Source organism: Oryzias latipes, chromosome 17 (genome assembly GCF_053564925.1).
Source record: "Oryzias latipes strain Hd-rR chromosome 17, Olatipes_Hd-rR_3.1".
Taxonomy (NCBI): domain Eukaryota; kingdom Metazoa; phylum Chordata; class Actinopteri; order Beloniformes; family Adrianichthyidae; genus Oryzias; species Oryzias latipes.
Genome location: NC_136253.1, coordinates 15,237,251 through 15,255,128, shown reverse-complemented (window position 1 = coordinate 15,255,128; position 17,878 = coordinate 15,237,251). Strand labels below are relative to the sequence as shown.

General features: G+C 41.5%; 1 protein-coding gene across 1 annotated transcript; it reads left to right on the top strand.

Annotated features, from left to right (window-relative positions):
• Positions 1–2,994: 2,994 nt before the first annotated feature.
• mfn1a (mitofusin 1a) lies at positions 2,995–16,124 on the top strand. The gene is given in 18 exon segments (XM_078934587.1): positions 2,995–3,103; positions 4,885–5,004; positions 5,769–5,895; positions 8,912–9,074; positions 9,141–9,265; positions 10,130–10,238; positions 10,307–10,414; positions 10,604–10,757; positions 11,586–11,653; positions 11,748–11,869; positions 11,929–12,055; positions 12,429–12,533; positions 13,309–13,411; positions 13,487–13,700; positions 13,702–13,882; positions 15,130–15,326; positions 15,397–15,531; positions 15,622–16,124. Coding segments are annotated over 17 exon segments (2,220 nt in total). The 5' UTR covers positions 2,995–3,103; positions 4,885–4,889; the 3' UTR covers positions 15,689–16,124.
• Positions 16,125–17,878: the final 1,754 nt, after the last annotated feature.

The following is a 17,878-nucleotide window of genomic DNA, read 5'->3' as shown; positions in this document are numbered from 1 at the left end:
AACACTAGTCAGATTTTGGATCAGATTTTCTGACCTGTGAGAGGCCATACCTTACCATGGTAGAAAAGACCAGTTTTTCTCTTGTGTAGATCCAAGAGTGTGGAATTCTGTGACTGTCAGTAGGTTTATATTTTCAGGTCAAGCTCTTAAGATCTGAACACGTTTGCTTGCCAGAAGTGATGCAACAATGCAGTGAGTCTATCAGTGCCACACAGATCCTTTCATCATCCAAATGGCAACCCCATGAGGGGCTTTCATCATCTGGACTCTGGCAGACCACACCTCCTTTATCTGCAGGGTGTTGTCGAGGAGAAACACACTCCCATCGTGTCTGAGGATGTGGGCAAACACTGACCTAGACCCCATAGACCCCATAGACCCCATAGACTTACCATAGCAACAAAGTTCAGGCCGGTCCATATAGAGAAACCCATCCATTCAATTCTATATTCAATGTATCAATAAAGCATAATTTCACAGCTGAAAAAAACATATTAGATTCATTTCAGATGTTGTAATCCAGTTTCAATTGATTCCAGTGATCATTTTCTTTGTATTTTAATAGCAACTACTATGGATAAACAACGGATCACATGGAAGGGACTCCCTCTGAAAGGGTTGACCTCTGAAGTGGATGACATCTGAACTTTAAAGTCAATTTTATAAGTCTAAACTAAGTTTAGATGAAGGACCAAAGCTCAGATTTAGCACTTGAATCTTATTTCCACGACCAGTAGATAAAATGGGCCCTGTGACAGACTGGGGTCCTGTCCAGGATGAATCCCGCCTTTGCCCGTTGTTGGCTGCATCAGGCTCCATCAGCCTGGTGACCTCAAAAGAGACTCAGCGGGTTCATAAGATAGATGGATGGATTGGATTGAATGGATTCACAGCTATGACAGACAGACAAAACATTTTTTTTTATCCTTCAAACAACACAAATGAGCGGAAAAACATTGAAATAACCCAGAAATATTGCATTTTATTTTATTACTTGTGGAGTCACAATAAGAACTTCAAAGACGTTGAAGTAATAACATTTGAAGATCTAGAAATTGTCCACAGGTGTATCTACAAACATTTTGTATATTTTTGTCACTCAACTCACAAAGTGAAACTTGTAGTTTTAAATGTAACTACACATTACACCACATTTTCTAGCTTTTAGTTCCTGTACTTTTAATGAATATGTCATGGTGCCTCTGTCAGCTCTCCTCCCCCTCCCCTCTCTACTTGGCTCCTGATTCATCTCTGCTGTGTCCACTCACCTCATCCCCGACCAGACCTTCATAAGGAGATCCAGAACCAGCATTCATCGCCAGTTCGTTGCCCCTGATGATGCATAACCTGGTCTCTCGTGTAGTTTTGTCAAAGTGTTCATGTTCACGTCTAACTTCTGTATTGCCTTGCCTTCAGGACATTCTGACCACGAGTGGAAACCTGAGTCACCGGATTACCTGAGCCACAGAACCTCTCGGAACACCAAGAACCTCCAGCCTCGCCTCGAGCCATCACTGACCTCCAGCCTCGCCACGAGCCAACTCCGACCACCACCCACCCGCTGCTCTCCAGCCTCCAGCCACATCAAGATCTCAAGCAACTCCGAATATCATTAAAACCTGACTTACCAATTTACTCACCTTGTGTTTTCCTTCCGGGTTCTAGCGCCTGGGTCTGCCTCGCCTAGCTTGCCATGACAGAATATTACCTTCAAATAATGAAAACCTGAAATTTAGACTCTATGAAAGTTGGAATACATCAGACCTGTAAAAAAGGATGTCTCTGAAAACTATCTTCATTTCTATTCACAAACTACTTGGTTGGCCCCTCTTTTTCAGTGCGTCGATGCATGGAGACGATTATTCTGTGGAACTGTGTAGGTGTCATTGAAGCCCAGGTTGCCTAATAGCTTCCCTCAAGTCTTTTGCATTGTGGGGTCTGATGTCTTTCATTATCCTCTTGACAAAAGTCCATACATCAGATACATTTGCTGGACAATCAAGCATGGCAACACCATGCTCATTGAACCCGTTTTTGTACCTTTGACAATGTAGGCAGGTATTAACCCCTATTGGAAAATAAAAATCAACATTTCCATAGCAGCCTGTCAACGTGATGTTTTCTGACGTTTCCTGTTAGATATCCATATTAACTACATTAATCAGAAATAGCTTGACACTATAAATGCCACATTTGTGGCCCATATGTCTAGTTTGCTAAGTCAGCAGTTTTTGCCATGGTTGTGTGGCTAATGACCCAGAATGAGAGACAGTTTAAAGGCTCAGGAAACCTTTGCATCTGGCATGAGTGAATTGGCTGTTTGCAGTCTGACCCCATGAGCTTCTAGCATTGCATTTTTTAAAACATTTTTTTGACAATGAATTTTGGATTTTCCCAACTTGCAAGTAAAAACCATTAACCTTACAAGAAAAATGTTTATTTTTTATGTGTGTAATGATTATAACATTTCTGTGTGGAGTTTGTATGTTCTATCTGTGCATGCGTGGGTTTTCTCCAAAGGCCTTTGGCTTCCTTCCACTGTCCAACATGCTTCATTGGTTAATTGGTTACTCAAAATTGTCCCTTGGTGAGAACGCGAGTGTGTATGGGTGCTTGATTATGGCCCTGGGACAGACTGGCGACCTGTCCAGGGTGTCCCCTGCTTTGGTCCACAAGTGGCTGGAACAAAACGGGTTTAGAGAATGGATGGATGATTATAAAAATACATCACTAATTTTAGTTTAAACTTTTAATCTGACTGACAAAAATATTGAACTTTTACAAAAATACCAATTCTTGACATGTACTTGTATTGGTGGAGCAAACCAGTCGGCGTCAGAGATTTCCTATCTGGTGTATAAATGTCTATGGTGAGAACAGACAGGAGTGAAGAAGCTCGGACTCACCTGAGAGCAGACAGGTGGCTGCAGGCTGGGTTCAGCTAAGAGGATCAGAGTGCACCCATACGCACACAAACTAAGCTTAGCTGCAGTACAGAGGATCAGTTCAGAGATTGTGTTTCTGAAGGATGACGGGCAGAGGTAGTGATTTGACAACGAGGATCTCGGAAAACCTAGCTGACCCTTGAACCTGCAGCCATTCTGTGAGTTTATGCAATTTCATCTGATTTAGAACACATTCTGAAATAGTATTGGAATCAGGAACATGCCACAACCAGATGAACACCTACCAGCAGGCCCAAGTCAAGCTAATTGTTTAGCTTTTCAAGATTAACAGAAGTCATAAAAACATTTAACTTGTTCAAATCAGATGTGTGTTTGTGTGCCTGCCGTACTCTTTTGTTGCATTTGTTAAACCTGTGTTACACATCTGTTATACCACTGCTATACTTCTGTGTTGCTTCTGTTACATCTACTACATCTCTGTTAAACCTCTGCTATGCTGCATTAGTGCCATAGATATTCCTTTATTTTACTTTTGTTACATCTCTTACACCGTTGGGCTGTTATGCCACTGTTATGCCACTGATACTGATACCCTTGTTTAATTTCTTTTATATATAACATTTTTTCCATAATCTTACACGCCTGTTTCATCTCTATTACTCTTTTGTTACACATCTAATACACTTGTTACACTCGTTAGTACACAGATACACATCCATTTCATCTCTGTCATAGCTCTATTATACCTCTGTTACATGCATTGACTGTTTATAGAGAACTAGACGGAGCGACTGTGATGTCACCCTTAAAAATGGACCAACTTTCAGTTCCAACCAAATGAAGTTAATTCAGTCTTCATTGTTCCGCTGTAACCCGTCATCGTGTCAGAACCAGACATCTTCAGTAGGCTGTGATTCGGCCGTGTCGGTCTTAGTCAACCTTTCTATGGCGACCATTCATAGTCAGTAGTAAAGCATGTTAGAAGGCCACACCCCTTCCACTAAAAGCAGGAGAATCTGTCAGTCAAATGCTTAGAATGTTTAAAGCGAGGCCACCCACTTTTATTGAGTGATTGAACAGTTTATACCTTGAATTGCTGGCTACAGCAAAAATGTCATGGAAAAAAAATTAGGATTAGCAAGAACATTTTTTAAAGATGTAATGGGAATTCTGAAAAATAAGAAGACAGAGTAACAGTTGTGTATTACTCAGTAGGAGTCTATGGGATTTCGTTTTTTTAGGACCATAGGGTACTTCCTGTTTGGAACATCAGGAGGTAAGGAGTCACTCAGTCCAGATTTCTGTGTATAAAGTCAATGGTGAGATTTCTATAGCACCTCTGTTACATCTCCATAGCACTTATGTTACACTGTTGTTACGCCACTGATACACATCTATTTTTTTCTCTGTTACATCTCGATAACACCTCTGTTAAACCTCTGTTACCCTGCTGTTGCAACAACGATACACCTTTATTTTATCTCTATTAACCCACTGTTATGCTGCTGTAAAGCTTCTGCCCCTTTTCACCATGTCTCTGTCATGCCTCTGTTTGCCTGCATTGCATTTTCATAACATTTCTGTAGTAAGTTACAAAAATAGTAATAATATTGTAACATTGTTTTGTTGGATAAAATTAAGGAGACCTTGATTAATGACTACCATACTGACTTTAATTTCTGTCACGTCTTCTCACTGTTTATTTTGTTAATTTAACCCATCTACCTATGTTACTTTTTTCCCATCATATTTCATAAACAACAAAAAGAGGCATTAAGTATTAAGTTACATTTTTAATACTCAAGTAACATTTTAGAAATATCCTTGTGTTCCAAAGACTAATTTTACCTATACTCTTATTCAACTTACCGTAGTACTCAAGCATTTACGTAGGTTTTTCAACAGTTAATTTTTCCTTTAGTGAAATAACGATGATTAAACACCTGATAAAGATTAAAGATTGTTCATATTTGTGCAGGTGTCATGGATGCAGAAGGTCCATCTCCTCTACAGCGTTTCGGCGTAGCAAAGCGATCTATCACTTCCATCTTTGATCAGCTGCTGGACTTTGTCAAGGATGGATCTGCCTTCGTGGATGGTTAGAAATACACTCTCACACCTTTTCAGCTCCACTCTAGCAAGTATAAATCTCCAGACCTTAGTTGATTTAACATCTTAAGTTGTTGCTTTGAAACTATATAACTCCACAATTGCAAAGGGTAAAATGACACTCCTCTCACACCTGAAATAAAAATGAAAGAAGAGAACCTTTAAGTTTAGAATCTGACTTGATTTATTGTGGAATCAAGCCAAAAAACTGAGAGAAACCTTTCTTCACAGCCACAGAGATAGAAGATGTCTATCTATATATCACCTAAAAAAACTGAAATGGGTGTCGGCTAAAAAAGAAGATCCAGAACACAGAACAGCAGCGGAACCAAACATAAAAACTGAAATGCAGACAGAACCACAAAGATCTGCTGAAGACAAAAGAAAATTCACAGAACACAAGAAAAGAAAAAATGTAGACTTTTTGGGGAGTTTCAAATATTTATCAGAGTCAGAAACTGTCTGCATGGTAATGTCCTCTATATGTAGCTGCTGGAGGCTGAAGAGTTTGTATTAATGCTTCCTCAGCTTTAATATAAATCACATAATTTCATTTCAGATTAACAGCACACAGGCTAAATATTTAACAGAGACTCAGAAGAGTTGAGGTGGACATCAGGCTATTGTGTTTCACAAACATCATGATCTTTCACAAAAAAAGCCTGAAAAACATGAACACAAATCTTGAATTAACAACTTTTTAAGTGTTTTGTGGTCTCACAATTGTCTCTGGTTTTTATGGGATGTCAGCAGCCTTGCAAAAGGATGACATGGTGGCTGTAGAGGAGCAGAGCTTGGAGATGCAGAGCTGTGCCACCAAACTGTACACCATCAGAGATGTTCTCCTCCGGAGGCACATGAAGGTGGCTTTCTTTGGCAGGTAAGAGCCAGATTCAGAAAACGCCAGAACTATTCTTTACTCTGACTGCAAACGTAAAAGGTAGCAGAATGAATCCGGATGCGCTGTAGTTCTGAAGGTTTCCATGGTGATTTTCCAACAGCTGTTTGGATCCAGTCTTCTGATGGTGTGAAGCTGAAATTCCATCAGAGTTCGGGCTTATGGATGCCACTTTAAAATAATCAAATCGCCTGATTGAAGCAGCATTTGTTGAGAAAATTAATGATGAGTGTATTTTGTTGTGGCTCAGCACATTTGTGTTTCAGTTTGGATATTTTCAGGGTATAGCCCATGTGTGTCGGTCTGTGATAGATCAAGATTTGTTTCCATGTATGTCCAGCCTCACATTGTCCACAATTTGTGCCTGAGCATGGCTACTTTCCCACATACAGTAGGTGGCAGTATGTGCTCTTTACATTGGCTTACCATTCACCAATAAATGAAAGAAGGAGGGCTTATGAACACATGGAAAAAGGTGTTCAAGAGCAAAAAGTGTGTTTCATACAATGATCTGTCTTAATAACACAAGGTTGTTTGCAGACGGACCACAGCAAAAGAGAACTCTGGTACAGTTGGATTGTGCAGTTGCAGCTTTAGCTTTTAAACATAATCCAAAGATGTAAGGCAAGGCAAGGCAAGTTTATTTGTATAGCACAATTCGTACACAAAGTAATTCAAGGTGCTTCACAAAACAGAAAAATGCATTAAAATCACAATACATCATAGAAATAATCAACATAAAATTTACTTTAAAAGAAAAGAAGAAAAAAAAAGATTTAAAAAGAAAGGAAGGAAGGAAAAGTGCAGATAGGACCTTTCAGTCATATACACGGCTAAACAGAAATGTTTTAAGTCTAGATTTGAACATGAACACAGAAGAGGCCTGTCTTACGCCTTCAGGGAGGCTGTTCCAGATTTTAGCTGCAGAATATTGAAACGCTGATTCCCCTTGTTTAGTTCTGACTCTGGGAATCAACAGGAGGCCGGCCCCTGAGGTCCTCAGAGTACGAGATGGTTCATATGGCACTAACATGTCAGAGATGTACTTTGGTGTACGGCCATGGAGAGACTTGTACACAAGCAGAGCTGCTTTGAAGTCTATTCTTTGAGGTACAGGGAGCCAGTGCAGAGACCTGAGCACAGGACTAATGTGATCATACTTCCTGGTTCTGGTCAGGACTCGAGCAGCAGCATTCTGGATGTACTGAAGCTGTTTTACAGCTCGTTTGGACAGGCCGGTGAGCAGGCCGTTACAGTAGTCTAACCTACTGGAGACAAATGCATGGATAAGTATCTCCAGGTCTGGCTTTGACACTATGTTTTGGATTTTGGCAATGTTTTTCAGATGGTAAAATGCCGCTGATGTTACTGACTTGATATGGCTGTTAAAGTTCAGGTCAGAGTCCATGATTACCCCTAGATTTCTGACTTGATTTGAGGGTTTAAGAGACAGAGAATGAAGGTAGCTGCTGACAATTTCTCTTTGTTTCTGTGGGCCAAAAACAATAACTTCGGTCTTGTCTGAGTTTGTATTGACATCTTCCTGGTTTCTGTTGGAATTAGTCTCCAAACAGATTTTGGAACGCTGAGATTTAGTCTGTTGTAGTTCTTGTTTTTGTGCTCAAATGGTGAAAGTGCATGTATGTGCACTGAGTGCTGCTGCGGTGACCTCTCCTGTGGTATTGTGGGCTCAGATTCAGCAGCTGCTGGTGTTTAGCTGCAGATTACGACGAGCCAGCAGACGGGAACAAACTGCAGCTTCAGATAAACTTATCTGAGAATGTAGTGTAGCTGCAGCTTCGGAAACCGTTGATGCAAGGAACGCTCGGACTGTTTCCGTGGAAACCAGTGATGCAACGACAGTTACATGATACAGAGAGCTTTCCTGTGAAACTCAGAGAGGCATTGATACGTTTCTCTGCAGTCTGATAAACAAATATTTCTATTTTTACATCCCACCATCTTCAGAAAACCATCCGCTCTGAGGAGCATCCATGGTTTATTGTCATCAATGGGAGTCTTTCTTTTTAAGCTGCAAATTCCATCTTTGACAGCAGTTAAATACTGTAATTCAGCGCTAAACAGTCAGTACTGATGACCTCCTTCATGATACTGCAGAAAATTGTTCTTCCTCGGGTGAACAATTCTGATGCTCTTTTTGAATAAACTGTGGAAGGTTGGGGTGACTAAACTGAGGCTCAGACAAGGATGAGCGCTCCTCTTCAGGAGGAAACTTCAGCTCCTGAACATCTGCGGAAATCCTTTCATTATCGTCCGGACTTCACCTTTAAACCTTAATCCATCAGCGGACACCTGTCATGAGTCCTGCTCTTTTGGTTCCTCTGATTTCCTTCACAAAAACAACACACCTGAAATTGTGTTAAACACAAACACAAGGTTTTATCCACTGTTTCATTAAAATAAGCACAACAATATATAGTTATATACACAGGTTTTTGCGCTGCTGCATATCTGGGTCTTCCTGTGTCTTGAAAAAAGAGGGTTTTGTCAGGAAGGGCATTTGGTCTAAAAACCACCTGTGCTGATTCCCTGTAGCGACCCCTGATGGGATCTGCCGAAAGGTGAACAATAAAAAGATATTTAAGAAAGGTATCAGAGCAAGAATGGTTATTCAGACCAATAGAATGAAAAGCTGTTTATTTCTATATAGAAGTCTATGGAAAGGATTTTGGCTTCTTGGAACTGCTGTGTACTTCTCGGAACTCCAGCAGTGAGAGGTCTCTTAGTCCAGTTTTATTATACAGGTAATGGTTGTGCCTTAATTGTTGCCATAGTAACAGATGATTGAACTCTAGGAACTCGTGTTTCAATGGTTGCACACGAGTAAAAAAGTTGTTAAAAAATAATTGTCATCCGGCTCCCACATACTTTTTGTATGTCATTTTGCTATAGCTACTAGCTAAGCTATTTAAGTGATCTAATTTTTTAATTTTTTTTTATGATGATGACAACAATAATAGTGTTTTTGTGATCTCAGGACGAGTAATGGAAAGAGCACTGTGATTAATGCCATGCTCAGGGACCGCGTGCTACCCAGCGGAATCGGACACACCACCAACTGTTTCCTGAGTGTGGAGGGGACGGATGGAGATGAGGCCTACTTGACCTCTGAGGCGTCAGAAGAGAGGCGGAGCATCAGTGTATGGCAACCGCCATGCTTTTATCGCCTGTTCTCTGCTGAAATCTCACCTTCACTCCCTCCTCAGACTGTCAACCAGCTGGCTCATGCCCTTCACATGGACCCCACACTGGACTCCAGCTGCCTGGTGAAGGTGTTCTGGCCCAAAAGCCGATGTGCTCTGCTGAGAAATGACCTGGTGCTCATGGACAGGTGATTCCCCTTTCCTTCCCACCTGCACACAGCTAAACATGCATGAAGACCAGATGCATGAAGACCAGAGGCATGACAGCCACATCAGTGAGACAACACAGAGCAGACGTGTTCCGAAGGAGACAGCGGCCTCTCTGACAGAAGCATCACATCTCTGTTATGGCATATTTCTTCTACCAATTCTATTTCTGAATTCTGCAAATGAACTGTAGGAGGATTCAGGAATGTTTTTTTAAATTTTTTTTTATAACCAAGAATCAACTTGTCAAAATAATATAAAATAAAACAATGTATAAAAAAAATCAATAAAAGAAACTGGAGCCGGATCAATTCAGCAATCAACAACTGGGTTCTCTCAGTCTAAATCAATAGTGTCAAACTGTCCAATTTTACAATGCTATAACATGTTCACCCTCTCTGGTTAAATTGATTATTTTATGGAAATTCCCTGTAGTTTTTGTGAACCTCACATTTATTATTTATCTGACATCAAATGGCAGCACTAACTGATGCGTTGTCTTTTGATTGACAGGTAAAGTAATTAATTACCAAACTGCCTTACTGGGCATGTCCCAACAGAGACAAAGCCAGGGTTCTGTGATGTAATTTCCTGCCAATATGATGGCAATGGGTGAACAGAGAAATGAATAGGTTTGATTGACATCACAAATAATCCAGCGCCCCCTGGAGGGCAGAAACCACCATCTGTCAAGTTCCAGCCAGAAAATGTCAGATGGGATCTTGATTTTTTAAAATTATATATTTATGCAGCAAGTTATCTTTTACTGGGTGGTCTGGCTGGATACCTGACATGTGTCCCGTGTGACCTAAGCCTGTGGATTGTTTCTTGCTTCTTATGAGCAGTCCTGGGACAGACGTCACCCTGGAGCTGGACAGCTGGATCGATAAGTTCTGTTTGGATGCAGACGTCTTTGTTCTGGTGGGAAACGCAGAGTCAACGCTCATGAACACAGTAAGGAGACAACATAGTCTGTGTTTGTCTCTCGTGAAAACGCCTCAAAGTTCCCTTTCTGTCTGCAGGAGAAACTTTTCTTCCACAAAGTCAGTGAGAGGATCTCTAAACCAAACATCTTCATCCTGCACAACCGCTGGGACGCCTCAGTAACTGAGCCTGACTACATCCAGGAGGTTTGATTATCACATTGACAAACAGGAGGGTTTTGTTGTGAAGTAGACACAGGACAGGATGGGGTTGCTCCAAAAGCAAAATAAACATTCGACTAGAGAATTATTTCAAAATAATTTCTGTAACTAGACAAACGGAGGTGTGTGAAATTAGATAAACTGTGATAACAAAGTTGATGCCCTGCTGTCCAGGTGAGGAAACAGCACCTAGATCGGTGTGTCGGCTTCCTGGCTGAGGAGCTGGGGGTGGTTGGGCCAAACGAAGCTCCAGGGAGGATATTCTTCATCTCTGCCAAAGAGGTTCTTAGCTCCAGGATGCAGCGAGCACAGGGCATGCCCGAGACAGGTGAGACAGGTGAGGGTCAGTCTCATACCAAAACCATCTTCACATCAGTCAGACGTAACATCGAGGCAGAATGTAGTGGGGGTGGGGGGGGGGGGTCTGACTCTCAGATTGATCTGATTCCTGATTGATCAGCATTTAAGTGCAGATTAAAGGCTGGAAATTCTGGGGGGTTTGTGGATTTTGGTAGGCTCTGAAGGATGGAACCTTCTACCGTCTGCCTCTGATTCTTTGAACCAAAGTTCGGGCACCATGTATAGATTCTTCAGTAAAGGTCAGTTTTATCTGTAGAAGTATGACATGAATCTTGGCCAGATACAAAGTGAGCCAGGCTTGGAGTGGATTTAGCATGCCCCACTATGGGGTGCAGGTAGAAATTATGGGGGGACAAGTGTGCTGAGAGTTTGGGGTGTCCGAGGCCCTTAAATGCATAGAAAGCCCAGCTATCATCTTATCAGTTCATCTATCCATATATCTATCTTCTTCGTTGATCTATTTGATATGTCTTATAAGTTTTATGTGGAATTCTCTTCCTGACGCCATCCTCTGCATCTACTGGGCTTGGGACAGGCACAAGCAGGACACTGGTTTGTGCCTCTTTTGAGGCTGCATTTGTCTTGTATATCTTTTTGTGTCTGTCTATTTCCCCATTCGGCCGGCCATCCATCCTTACTTTCTTGTTTTGTTTTGTTTCTTTGCTATTTTGTGGGGGGGGGGTTTTGGTTTGTCTTTGGTTAAGACTTGACCTCTTACTTTAGTGGAAAGATATTTATGAAATCTTTTTGCAGTTCTGCTGAATGAAAGGTAAACTTGGTCTGTGTCTTTCTGCAGGGGGGGCTCTGGCAGAGGGTTTCCATGAGCGGCTAACAGAGTTCCAGAGGTTCGAGCGAACGTTTGAGGTACGGAAGCACACGTTTGGTTGAGAAGGTTCCCTTTGGACCAGCCAAAGACTGGCTCGATGTTTGGGCTAAAGTAAAGTCTTGGTCTCTGCAGGAGTTCATCTCCCATTCTGCGGTCCGGACCAAGTTTGAGCAGCATACTGTCCGAGCGTGCCAGATCACAGAAGCCATCAAGGCTGTGATGGACGCTATCAACATCGCATCAGCTGACAGAAAGTGAGCATCAGAACAATGCTGAGTTACTGTGTGCTTCTCTGAACCCTGACTTCTGACAGGATTTGCTGCCTGGAGGAGCGTGAGGAGCAGCGGGACCAGCTGGACTTTGTTCGAGGACAGATGAATCGCTTGACCAACGGCATCAAGGAGAGGATCCAGATCCTCAGCGATGAAGTCACTGCCAAGGTGTGCTAATCCTTCTAGGTAGAGACTAGAGTGGTTCAGCAAGAGAAACTGTAACCGTTTTAGCTTTAGACCACCAACATTGCTGGTGCTCATTGTTAAACCAAAAGATAATTCACAAAATAATTCTCAAGATTTTTATAACTTCAGCGTCTACTGACTTGAACCTGACTGTTGGAGAAGAGTAACCCAAGACCAGTTTAAAAAATGTGGGTACAAAAAAGTCTCTTCAGTGACGGTGGTCCCACCCATATGGATGGATTTTTCTTAGCAGTTGCAAGATCTTCCTTTCGTGGAGTCTGTCAGCAACAGTTCCTGATGCTCCCTTTGGTTTTTGATAGTGTTTCCATAGTAACAACATTCGTTCTGTGCTCAGGTGGCCTCGGCGCTGTCTGATCATATCCGCTTGCTTCCGGTGCTGGTGGAAGAGTTTAGAGCCGACTTCAAGCCAACTAAAGAGACTCTAGAGCTCTACAAGGCTGTAAGACACGTGCACACACACACTTGCAGCTTCAGGTGTGGGGGAGGAACCTTTGAACTCTAATAACCCAGCTTCATGAAAATTTCAGTCATGACTTCATTTTTTGAGATTTGTCTGAAGCTATGTTCACAACACGCAACATGCATCCAAGCGACAACTTCCAATGAAAGTATGTGTAAAGTTTATATATGTGCGTTTCAGGCATCTGCGTATAAAAGTCAAATTTTTAGCTACACACGTTTTTACAACCGTCTTTGGGCTCTACGTACAAAACATGTGACCATTGAACGCATGTTGCCAATTAAACCAGTACAAACTTTGACAAATCAGGGACTCGGATACGGCAGTCTCATTTGGAGCAGGAGGTGAAACTCACCAAACTCAGAGCATAGCTGGTTTATCTGGTGAACCCAGATTATTTGTTTTTCAAATAAAGATTAACCAAGGCCACTCTCCTGGCATGATAGTAATCTATATCCATATACTACATACACATCTGTATGTAGTATATACGATTAAAATATGAGATCAAAAGCCCAAGAGGTGATTTTTTTTTAGATTTACTGCCAGAAACTTTGAGAAAATCCTTGATATTTTTACAAATTAAAAATGTGTTATTTCCACTTGCGTCTGACTATAATTCAGTTTGGTGCTCCATCCTTCCATCACTCTGATTGTCCTTTGTGTGCTATTGTGACAAAGGACATGTGAAAGTGTTGTTTGGATCTGCTGAAATGCAGGTCTTCATGATGTACTGAATGTCTGCTGTGTACAGAAGCTGGTTCAGCACCTGCAGGACCAGCTGCTGGCCTCTTTGGCGCACCGCTGCTCTGCTGGAGTCCATCGAGACATCAAGGATGCTCAGAGACACATGACTGGTACTGCCTGCCCCTTTGACTTGCTTCAGTCCACCCCTTTTCCTGCACCTGACTCCACGTGTCTTCTGCCCTCAGACAGTGTGCGCCCCCTTCTGTCATCATCTGTTCAGGACCAGCTCTCTGTCCCCTATACCTCCTTTGAGCTGACCTATGACCTTGGTCTTGCCGCCCTCTGTGCTGACTTTCAGGAGAACATTGACTTCCAATTTTCTCTGGGGTGGACCGCCCTCGTGACCCGGTTCATAGGAGCTGCCAATGCCAGGCGTGCTCTGAGAGGCCTCGACAGCAAGTCCCAGGCAAGCTGACACAGCATCTGATTCACAGTCAGACCTTTATCTGAAGATACTGACCTCCTCCTCCTCTCTCCAGGAAGGGTCTGTCTTCAAAGATGAGATGATGGTTTCTGTAGCAAAACGGCTAGTGTCTGCCACCTCCAGAGCATCTATGACGGTGCTGGTAATTGGTGGAGTGGTAGGTCAAGCTTTGCTGGTCACAGTTTACTGTCAGATTTGATTCCTAAGACACGCCTCTTTTCTTTAAAACCTGGACACATTGACGAACCGAGCCAGTCAAAGATGATGAAAGACAAAGGGAAATAAATTAAATTTCCTACTAGATTCTTAGGGACCAATCTCTGATTTTTGCACTAAAAGAAGGAAAACATTCAAAACTTTGGACACATATTAAAGCTGATGCGCTATTGTTTAAAAAAGTAAATAAATAAATGAATAAACACCTATGAAACAGTATCATTAAGGCAGCTGCTTTAAAAACTGTTGTTTGGTGAGTGAACCTTGGAGTTTCCTCTATCCAAAAAATCAAATCTACACATCTTGATATAAACAGAGACAGGGCGGTTTGACTGATTCTAACTAATTGAAAAGGCTGTCATATTGTCTCAAAGTATGACACCACATGACAACATATGGTGATGTGTTGTGAGAAGACCATCAAGATCATAAGATCTCTGTGAAAACTGAAAGTTCACCTTATCTATAAAATGTAGATGTTTTTACTGATCTATAACCGGTTTTCTGTAGTACACTATGGTCAAAAATTGGTCAAAATGTTTTAGTATGACTTTAGTAAATTATGAAGGCTTGTTCCTTGATGGATTGTCGGACAATTATCATTGTCAGAAACCTGCAAAGTGATACTTACTGTGCTTCATCATAATGAATTTAAATATTGAATGTATTGTTTTAATTTTATATGACAACTGAAAAAATGTTGAGTTAAAATAAATGAGGTTTGATTTATCTGTCATGTTGCACTCCCTGCATAGGCTGCTTAATGCAGATAAAATGGATGCACATTTTGCTTGATGATATGCAGAACCTTCCACTGATCCATCTAACCAATCACAGTGAATTCCCCTATGTAGAATTACTGACAGTCATTTACTGGACCCCAACAACCTGAAATTTATTGACTGAAAGTTTGGTTGAATGTGAACATAGTAACATGTCATGTGACATGATATTGATTTTGAAATCATTAAGAAACTTTAAAAGTTTTGCTGCTGGTTTTCCAGAAATCCTGCCTTATCTTGCTGCTGATTACCTCGATCAGGTGTGCTTAGCCAATAAGGAGCTTCAATATTGAATGGAAAACATGTTGGACACCGGCCCTCGAGGCCTGGATTCTGACACCCCTGCTTTATTGTATGTTTGTGTGACTCAATAAAACATGTTTGACTCAGGTGTGTTCTGCTGCAGGTGTGGCGTTCTGTGGGCTGGCGTGTTATCGCCCTCTCCTTTTCCCTGTACGGCCTCCTGTACCTTTACGAGAGGCTCACCTGGACGGACGCCAGCAGGGAGCGCGCTCTGAAGCAGCAGTTTGTGCAGCACGCAGCTCACAGTTTGGGAGCTGTCATACCCGTCACAAGCTCCGCCTGCAGCCAGCAGGTGTACAAGTAAGCCCCGCCCTCCTTGGGGTCTGACTGAGCATGGACCGTCGCCATGACAGTTTGTTCTCCTTATAAGGGAGCTGACCTCAACGTTCATTCGTCTGAGTCAGAGAGTTAACCTGAATGAGGCCGAGCTGGAAGGAAGCATCCGGCAGCTGAGCTCCACCATCCAGAGGCTGGAGAGCATCCAGAGGAAGTCAAAAGCCTTCAGGTAAAAGCTCCGCCCACTGCGCTTGGCTCACACATCAGAATGTATTGATTAAAAGAAACAGATGAGTTTTCGTGTTTCTTGTGTCTGCAGGAACAGAGCGACAGAGTTAGAGGCTCAGCTGGACGCCTTTTCTGTCCAGTACCTGCAGACGGACTAGAGGAAGAACCAGAACCACTTTGTCCAGGTTCCACTTCCTGCTGGTCCACAGACTGGCTCATGGAGTGAAACCAAACCACTGCCAAAACAACAACATTCATCTGCCAGTTCCAAATTCAAACTGAACTGCCTCGTAGGACAGCTCTTTAAGAAAACAAACAAGCCTAACCATTTTGACCATAACGGACAATGACAATGATTTCTCCCCCCCAAAGGCCTGGATGTCACCAACACCTAGAAGTGCTCTGCCTTGTTAATTTCTAAAGATTTGCTCAAGCAAATTTACCTCATGAAAAAAATAGAAAAGTGGAAAATGCTGCACTGTTTCTAAAAAGAGAAAATGAAGGGACAGTAAAAGCTTACTGTATTTTCCGGACTATGAGTCGCCCTTTTTTTCATAGTTTGGCAAGGGGTGCGACTTATATTCCGCAGCGACTTATATTAGAAATAAATTAATATTAATACATTGTTAACCCTCCTGTTATGTTCATTTGTGAGGAACAGAGATGATGTTCCTGGGTCAATTTGATGTATGAAGTATGTTAAGTGTTAAGAGTATGTTAAGTGACTCAGAGAATCAGCAAACTTTTTTTTACAATAAGATATTGAAGGCTAAAAACACAATATTCTATTTTCCAATGGTTTCATAAATTCAGAAATGCAATAAAAATGACTACATTCTACAAATACAGGATGAAAACAGAGTATTAGTTTTTCAATGATGCTTCATGAAAGGAATAAATAAATAAGTTTGAGAAAGAATTACTGTGAAATTATGAGATAAACAGTCTGCTATGATTGTGTCATATGAGGTTGTGCAAGTTATTAGTTCTTGGTCTCAGATTCTGTCAAATAAATTTCCCGTCAAAATGCGACTTATAGTCCAAGTGCGACTTATCTGTGTTTTTTTCTACTTTATAATGCAACAAGACGTGTTCTGTTACTGTTTCTGTTCATGTTACTGTATTAGTTTGAGATTTTTGCACTTCAAACTGGACATTTATGGAGTTTCTGAACTAGGAATAAAATATTTAGGATTTTTTTTCTGATCACCGCATTAATCTGAGGATACAAAGAGTGTAGCATTATGGGTACTTTGATTAAAGCAGCATTTCAAGTTTTCTGTTAGCTGTGATCACTCCACTGAGGACTAGCAGGCTGAACCCTACCAAACGGCACAACAGCACAATTTACTGTTGGAAAAAATGTATCTGAGGAATCAAGATGTGAAAAAATGTAAAAACTACATACTGAATTCCTCCCGCTCTGCAGATACTATGTCCTAGAAAATGACATAGGTTTTTTGATTTTGGTTAAAAATGGCATAATAATTAAGATGTTAGCTCAGATGAGGAAAAGACATGGATCCAGTCGTCTACAAGTGGATCCATCAGAATGGATCAGGGGTCTTGTGGCTCGCTGAATGTACAGGTTAGACAAGTCTTGCCTGCCCCATGCTTTACAGCGCACGGCGTCTGGATCTCACTGCACCGCAAACGTGGACTGAAGCGCTCACTGCGCCCTCTTTCACGGCCGCGGGGTCCCCGCGGACCAGCACTGCTCTCAGTCTGCTTCGACCACCCATGTATATGTTCAACTTTACCTGAACTAAATCAACTTAATGAACTAAAGTGAAGTCAGTCCCAGTTGTTCCCCTCCACAGAAACACCTTATGAAACCCATTGGTGATGGATCTGCAAAGGTCACATGACAACTTCAGTGATACTAGTATTTAAAAATCATCTTAGATTTTTATATAAAATATTTTGATATAAAAAGTTTCATCTTTGTTCATGTCTTATGTGAAAACTCCTTTTTCCTAACCATAATTAGTTTCAAATTAGAAATTTGGAAGACAACATTGTTTTATGACTGGATGGAGCAGACCGGAAGTCTGTAAGGGGACTCTCAATAAAACACTGTTTCAATTTTGCTTCACATCAGACAACCACACAGCGGCCTAACTGCAAACCAAAGACTGATTCTCATGGGTGGAATTAGTGAGACTCTGATGCAGGACGTAAAAGCTGGAACACCCCAGAACAAGTCTCATCTTAACAACTGAAAACCAGGACTGAACTATTTCATAAAATATGATCCAATTTGGATTTTTTTTTTAATTAAGAAAGACATTTATTTTGGGATTATTTTTGTTGGATTAAAGAAACCAAATCTTAAAGCATGAGCAGAG